This window comes from Cydia fagiglandana, chromosome 4 (assembly GCF_963556715.1).
Source record: "Cydia fagiglandana chromosome 4, ilCydFagi1.1, whole genome shotgun sequence".
Taxonomy (NCBI): Eukaryota; Metazoa; Arthropoda; class Insecta; order Lepidoptera; family Tortricidae; genus Cydia; species Cydia fagiglandana.
In genome coordinates, this window is record NC_085935.1 from 11,174,193 (window position 1) to 11,182,751 (window position 8,559).

Genomic DNA, 8,559 nt, shown 5'->3' on the forward strand with positions numbered 1-8,559 from the left:
ACGCGACTTTGGTGTGGTCCGACGAACATTCGATCGTGTGTAAGGTGATCCACCGTACTTTCGTTATCTATAAGTGAGAGCGAGAAAGATACATTTTTACTTACCGCACCAACGTCGCAATCCGGTGCGGTCGTCTGTAGACACGATTCGCGCACGAGTGTGGAGGGTGCTTATTATTATTAATGAACATATTTAAGCCATTTCATAAACAGCCCGTTCGCTATTTATCTTTTAAATAGTGTTTATGACAGTATTGACAGTGACGGATAAAGTAAAGTATAAACATGGGCATGCCGTGATAACCTAAAGTAATGAGAAATATATACTAATAAAAAATGCAAGTGCTTGAAATAGATAATGTTAAGATTTTCAACCTTAGCGCTGGAAAATCTTTACCAGATGTAAGTTTACTGAAGCTGTTGTTAACTTGATTCAAAACAAGCGCATGCAAAACATGGTACATGGTATTTAATTTTACTTGTGCAAATTTTGTTTTTCTTACAGTGGTTAACTGAACGAAAGAAACGTGCATTACTGAAAAAAAATGTAGACCTTCGGAGAAGAATCGAACTCATCCAAGAGTTCGATATGCCAGGAGTCAGTACCAACATAAGGGCATCTAAAGATGGACAATACATAATGGCAACAGGCATTTACAAACCAAGAATAAAATGTTTTGATGTCAATAACTTGTCTCTGAAGTTTGAGCGCTGTCTTGATTCTGAAGTGGTTACATTTGAAATATTGAGTGATGACTACACAAAGGTATGTTTCTGTATCCTGTTGGCTGTGTTTTATATTTTATATTAAGAACATATGAATATTAATTTCTTATTTGTATTTCAGATTGTCTTCTTACAATGTGACAGATATGTAGAATTTCATGTTGGGCATGGTCGCCATTACAGATTGAGGGTTCCCAAATTTGGTAGAGACATTGCTTATCATCGACCCTCATGTGATCTCTTTGTTGTTGGAGCATCATCTGTAAGTGAACTATTCCAATTTTTTTTACTCATGATTAAATGTATACCTAAATGTGTATGTCATACTTTAGCTGGATCAATAAATAGTATTGTTTTTGTGTCTGTATAACTTAGCTTTAAATTCAATGGTATATAAATCGGATTCATGCAGATTATTAACACATTCACTGTCACACCTGCTGGGTGGGTTCATTTTGTATTCGAAATGGGGAGTTTGGCACTAAAAGCATTAAGATGGCTGCCAAAGTAGACCTATTTATGGAATGCCCCTAACAATCAGGTATAACATTTCAGGTTAAAGTTGATAAAGTTGACAAACTGATAAAGTTCAAATTTTTATTTATTATGTTTTTTTTTTAGGAAATTTACAGATTAAACTTAGAAGTTGGCCAGTTCATGGCACCATATGTTACAAAAGCCCATGAAATAAATTGCTCAGCAGTTAGTGAGGATCATGGCTTGCTTGTAGTGGGCACAGAGAGTGGGCATGTGGAGGCTTGGGATCCACGAACAAAGTCCAGGCAAGGCATACTGGACTGTGCCTTACATTGCACAGACTCCGAATACAGGTATAATTATGGAGTTATTTTTAACATACCAAATAGAACCCTATACTTAGACAACAAGATAAAATAGTGTACAGTAGAGTGATAAAGAGTGTTATTATCAGAGGTTGGTGAGGGTGAGCTATTTGCCTTATAATTGTTTAATTGTTTATTTATTAGACATTCATAAGCATAACAGATGCACTAAATCGCTTACAAACTAGCTATACACTTCTTCTTCATCCATTTTTTCATTAAATTAAAAATTAAATTAAAATTATTATAAAATTTTTCATGTCACACATTTCTTGGTCAGATAACGACTCAGGAATACTGAGAGCTCTTTGCCAAAACTACCAACACTATCCGCGAATATGTCGATCTGCGGGGCAACCTTGGACAAGACATTAAGAAGCTCTAAAGCCCGAGCCGTGGGCGAGTTAGCGGCGCGGCGGGTGCGCGCGGGGCACCCCGCGAACAGGCGCGCCGGGCGCCGCGCGGGCAGCGCGCTCAGGCCCGGGGGACAGGGACGCCACACCGGGACGAACAGGCCGAGTCGAGCCAATACACTCGGATTATTTACTGTGTTGTTTATTACTCCATAGTAGTGTATCAACAACAACAGTTTCCGCCTGAGCTCCAGCGTATGAAGCCCCACCATACCCGAGACGAAAAGCGAAGGATACAGGAGAGGGTAGTATCCATACTGCCTCTTGTACAGGTATCGGGCGAATCGTCTTTGGACTCTCTCCACCATTAACTGGTATTTTTCCTCCCTGGGGTCCCACGCTATGGCTCCATACTCTAACTTGCTCCGGACGTAAGCATTGTACAACAATATCGCTACCCTGATGTTTTTAAACTGCGCGGATACCCTCATTATGAACCCGAGCGTTTTCGTAGCGGCTTTACACGTCTGTGTTATATGTGTACGGAAGTCCAGCTCCACATCCAGTTTGAGTCCCAAATCAGATATTTCACTGACTCTTTCAAGCGGAACGTCTCGAAGATGGTATGCAGCGTACACTGGTGAACGAGCCCTAGTAAAAGTGACGGTTTTACACTTAGATGCGTTAAATTGCAGTTTGTTAGCATCACTCCAATCTACAACAGCCTCAATATCTTTCTGCAGTTTGGCACAGTCATCCCGTTCACCAATCTGCAGGAAGAGCTTGAGATCATCTGCAAATAATAGGCACCTAGAGTTTCTGACGACCTTCGGTAGATCGTTGATCATCAGTAGAAACAGAGTCGGTCCCAACGTGCTGCCCTGACTAACACCTGATCGGGTGTAATATGGCTGGGACTGATATCCGGACAATGCTACGTACTGACTACGACCACGTAGGTAATCTGCAAAAAAATTTATCAGCTTAGGCGTGAATCCGAACCCAGCTAACTTCTGTAGCAAAACGTCATTGTCAACCAAATCGAACGCTTTTTTGAAATCAAAATAGGCCGCGTCTACCTGGGACCGGTGATCCATGGCTGTATTCACATAATCTATAAAGCAGATGTGATTTGTTGTGGTTGATCTACCAGTCCTAAAGCCATGTTGAGCGTCATCAAGTTGAGCGGCCGTTTGATTTTTGATTCTATTGTTGACAACGGTTTCGAAGACCTTGCCAAAAACTGACAGCACCGCAATGGGCCGATAGTTACTCACATCGGAACCGACACTGTTCTTGGGTACAGGTGTTACTCTGGTGATTTTCCAGCAAGAAGGGTAGGTAGAGTGCTGTAGTGCCAGATTAAATATATAGAGAAGCGGTTGCTCCAAAACACTAATACAATCGCGGACTAAGAAGGTCGGCACCCCGTCCGGACCCGAGGCAGACCGTGCCCTAAGAGCCCTGACCGCGCGGCGCAGCTCCCGCGCGTCCACGCTGTCGACAGCCACACGCGTCGCATCAGCCTCCGTCGCGCCACAGCGCGCCGCCTCCTCGGCGTCTAAGCGCGGTGCCTCACTGTGGAACACAGAGCTAAAATATTCTGCAAACGCTTCTGCTGCCTCCTGCCCGACCACGATTTTACCTTTATACGAATAGGTACTTTCGCGTCTATCCCTCCTTTTGTTCCTAACATAACTCCAGAATTTATTTGGCTCATTAATAATATCTCGCTCAATGTTATCGAGGTATCGTCCATATGCAACTTTGATTAACATTTTGACATGCCCCCTGTAGTATCTATAGAGCTCTCTGTTAAACAATTTTCCCGTTTGTTTGTATTTTTTTAGGTGAAAGTATTTGCTCTGAATATACCTGATAATTTCCGGTGTATACCACGGAGGATAGATATACCGCCCGGACCTTTTACTTGGCCTTTTATTAGGAACACAGCTAGATATACATTCTTTTAATTTTGTATAGAAAGCTTCGGTCGCCAATTCAACATTACGTGTCTGTAAGACCTCGCCCCAATCGATACAAGCTAGTGATGCGTACAACGACTCAAAATCGGCTTTACGAAAATCCCACACCGGCGGCACGGTGAATAATATGATTACACACAAATTATAAAGGTAAATAGCTCACCCTTGCCAACCTCTGGTTATTATATACAGTTCAACTAACACTAAGGTATAGGTAGAGTTTTCATTTGGACTACTGTGAAAAAATTGCTTTCAAAAATTTCATCCAACTTGCAAATAAATTTAAATCAATATGTTGTGGACCTAGATAGTTAACTTTGGTGTTGTTTTGTTTTCAGAAATGAGAGTTTACCTGTGATTACTTCCATAAGATTTGATGGACCACTGAGAATGGGTGTTGGGACAAGTACTGGCCATGTCCTTCTGTACGACATCAGATCCAGCAAGCCTCTTTTAGTCAAGGATCACATGAATGGGCTGCCAATCAAAAATGTACAGTTCCATGAAACTAAGGAATATGTGTATTCAATGGATTCTACTGTTGTTAAAATATGGGATAAGAACACTGTAAGTTGCTGAATATTTTTAATCATTTAATATACAACTTGTAATTTTTTGTATATAAATACAAAATGTAGAATAACTTACAGAAAATAACAAAAAAAAAAAGAAACATAAGAATAAGAATACCTTTGATGATCTTCCTTAAATACAGTTAATAATAGATTAAAGTTAATATTTAACGCTTTCACCGCCAAACTATCATTCACAATAAGCATAACTATCCAACCTTCGTGCTTCAATTAGGATTTTAATTACAAATATCTATACAATTTTGACTACTTAATCAGTAAATTTTTGTTCAAGGGCAAGCAATATACAAGCATTGAATCATCAGCTGACTTTAATGACCTTTGCATCATTCCCAATACTGGACTAAGTATGATGGCAGTAGAAGATCAGAAGATGCAAGTTTACTATATTCCATCACTAGGTAAATTAAACTTCGAATTATCACATATACTTACATAGGTTTGTGTGCATAGAATGTTGGGAAAGTTATATTCTGAGTTATGATGTTGACTCAACAGTGTTTTGTTTGATGTTGATGAAGTAAGAGAAGAGAAGAATGGGCTTCTGATTCTGGCAATTTTTTTAACGTTTACTACCGCGCCGGTGCAGAGATGGCAGTATAGGAGGTTGTGTTGCCTAAGACAATTTAAAATTATGAGCCTGTAGATGACTGTACTTTATTCACTAGAGTATAAAAAGATTAAAGCGTATTACACACCACGACATAAAAATGTACTTGTACTTTACAAACATTCTATTCAACAACTTTTTTACTTCTCATGTTAGTAGGTACTTTAAGATCGTCTTTATAGATAAGGCATAAAAGCTCAATTAAGGCCCTATTGACTTAGCAATAGAGCTCAAAGTCAAGATCCACATACAGCCGCTGGTCGCACCACCAGCACTATTGCTTCAGCTCAAGATAAAAAACCTTATTTAGTTATGTTTTAAATTTTCTGACAATTAACTCTTTTAATAGGCCCTGCTCCAAGATGGTGTGCATTCCTCGATAACTTGACAGACGAATTAGAGGGACAAGGGAAACAGACTGTGTATGATGATTACAAATTCGTGACCAAACAAGAACTGGAGTCTCTGGGATTGGACCATCTTCTTGGCACAAACCTTTTGAGGGCATACATGCATGGGTAAGTTTTGTATAGATTATGATTTAAAACAAACTGCATGAAATACATAGGTATTATCAGGCGTGGCTCATTCCGCGATTTCGTCACGTCGCAACAAGTAGCTACTAGCTACATGTACAGTCGACGTCAAAGAGATCTTTACGACTAACGTTACAAAAAATTATTTACACGACTTTATTGTCATAGCATTTAGGTCGTGTAAACATTTTTTTGTTAATTTGGCTGTAAATTTCTCTTTGACGTCGACTGTACATCCGTCCCACACCACTTTTGGTGGCTAGCTATAAGCCGCGCGTGGCGCTTGCGGTTAGCGGTTAGCGCTAGGTGGCGCATATCTGTCCTGATCGTAACAGACGCGTTTTGTTAGAGAGTGAATCTTCTGTACCTATTACTATTATTTATTCTGCGGTACTATGGAAGATTTCTATTAAACATTGAAAACATTTTAGATACTTTGTTGATGTGCGACTTTACAAGAGAGCCAAGTCAATAGCAGATCCATTTGCGTTTGAAGAATACAAGAAACGTAAAATTAGAGAGAAAATCGAACAGGACAGGCCATCAAGAATTAAAATTGAAGACAACTTGCCTAAAGTCAATAGAGAGTTGGCGTCCAGACTTATGGAGGATGAAGGTAGAAAGAAGAAAAATCCATCTAAACTTCTTAAAGATAACCGCTTCAAGGTAAGTTTTATTAGACAATTCCATAGTATATTTTTAATTATTTGGAGAAAAGGGCCTTTCCTGCAGCAACATTTTAATAGCACACTGACCAAATTAATTCATGCGAGCTCAGTTTGTTATGAGTGTGTTACTTTAAGTACTAACAGCATCACTCCTAACTGTATATCGGTGGACCTTATTACAAAAGACATAAGATCCACCGATGTACAGTTAACAGTACATATCTGATTAACACTAGGTATTTGTTACCCATAGAACAAGACATTAATAAGTATAGTATAGTCCTTATCTTATAACTTCATGGAACCATTAATATAATGCTAATTGTTTTATTTCCAGGCTATGTTTGAAAATCCTGACTTTGAAGTGGACAAGTCGGCAGAAGAGTACAGGTTACTGAATCCGGTGCTATCCAGGCTGGATAAAGATAAAACGAAACCTAAAACAGCAGAAGTTGAACCTATGGAGGTGTGTATACCTACGTATTATATTCGTAACGCCCACCATACAAAGTGTTTGCTAGCGAAATTTGAATTTAGTCGTATAGTTAATAAGGTGGAATTTATTTTATTAGAAATTTAACATAACAAAGGAGATCAATATATGTATCTTGTATAGGTACTTTAATAATCAATTATTTTCAATTCTATAAATTAAAAAAAAAATAGAATGGAAGCCAGTCGCGATTCTTAGGTACCTATGAAATTTTAATACACCTGATTATCCACATACATACAATAATCAAAAATAAATATGTAAGTTGAGTGACAATGTAATATTATGGTACCATCGAGCTGATCTGATAATGGAGGCAGAAGGCGACCATTGGGACTCTGTAATAAAACAACGCAACCTAATTGTGTTTGGGGTTGTTAGTTTTGTCTCGATGCGTATTAGTTGCCTGTAGAAAGGAAATAACAGTCAATAAACCAAAGTGCGAGTCGGACTCGCGCACGAAGGGTTCCGTACCATTACGCAAAAAACGGCAAATTCATGAGTTACAGCCTGATAACAGACAGACAGACAGACAAACGGACGGACGGACAGCGGAGTCTTAGTAATAGGGTCCCGTTTTTACGCTTTGGGTACGGAACCCTAAAAATAATATATTTGGCAAAAAACTTATCTTTAGTATGTGTTAATGTATAATAAAATCATGTTATATTTAGGAGGATGAACTTGAGGACAAAGACTCAGATAAGGAGCTTTATCAGTCTAGCGACGAAAGTTCGGACGACGACCGCGCATGGGTGAAAGAAGTCAAGAAGCAACACAAAATGATCAGAAAGACACACCAACACGAACAGGACCAAACAGAAGACAAGGAAAAGGTCTACGAATTCAGCGAAACACCTAAAACAACTAATATCAAAGCAATCACAAAAGTAAACAAGGCCAGTTTAGGAGATCGATTAGCAAGGGAGAACTTTACAGCAACAGTCACCGGTACTGGAGGCAACAGAGAGATGAAGTTCACAATGAGAGGCAAGAAATCAGAATCGGAAGCACAAAAGAAAATTAAGAAACACTATCAGGAAAGAAAACAGATTGTCAGGAGAACAGGGTATTTAATGAAAAAGAAATTACCTAAAATGTAGAATAGGTATCATGTTGCAAGGACGACTAATAAATTAAATGTTGAACTTGAGTCTGTTTTTTTTTGTAAGTACAAACTAGTTTAAGTACAAATTATATTTTTGGGAATATAAGGTGCAAGTGTTAAAATGATGACAAAGTTATCTAGGTACCGTCTGGGCGTTTCATAAAAACAGATTGTATTCTTTCTCCATATTTATCTCTAGGGTTATCTGAGTTCAACCTTGATACAAAACCTTTGGTTTTATGTTTGTGCATAGGTTCTTTTTGTAAGTCTTTAGTAGACTTGAACGCTTAGTAGTGAAATATTGCCATGAGCTAACAATCATTTCGTTGGGTATCTTAGGTAAGTACCTATTACATTCAATGCTAAATCAAACTTAGTACCTACGTCCAAAAGAACTCAGTGTAGGTATATCAGTTTCCCTGGGATCATCATGTCATTTATTTTAGAATATCAATCAGCCCATGTGACTTCAAACCGCAAATTCAGCTATATAAAATTACACTTAAAATCTTATCACTCTCGATTTGTTTCTGATTTGTGACCTTCAGCTGTATTTAACAATATTTATGTAAATGTAATGAAAAGGTTGCGCACTGCTGCATTTAAGTGCATCATTTTATTGCTATAAACAATTAACATGCAAACA

General features: G+C 38.6%; 1 protein-coding gene across 2 annotated transcripts; it reads left to right on the top strand.

The window, feature by feature from the left end:
* Nucleotides 1-254: 254 nt before the first annotated feature.
* Nucleotides 255-7,958, top strand: LOC134663700 (nucleolar protein 10). Of its 2 annotated transcripts, none has more exons than XM_063520154.1 (10): nt 255-401; nt 505-765; nt 847-987; nt 1,347-1,555; nt 4,244-4,472; nt 4,773-4,899; nt 5,458-5,626; nt 6,076-6,310; nt 6,650-6,778; nt 7,480-7,958. In XM_063520154.1, the coding sequence occupies exons 1-10, from the start codon at nt 336-338 to the stop codon at nt 7,906-7,908; spliced, it is 1,995 nt and encodes a 664-aa protein (XP_063376224.1). In that variant the 5' UTR covers nt 255-335; the 3' UTR covers nt 7,909-7,958. The 2 variants fall into 2 exon arrangements, with proteins under 2 accessions (XP_063376224.1, XP_063376225.1); XM_063520155.1 differs by having other exon boundaries at nt 7,483-7,958.
* The last annotated feature ends 601 nt before the right edge of the window (nt 7,959-8,559 follow it).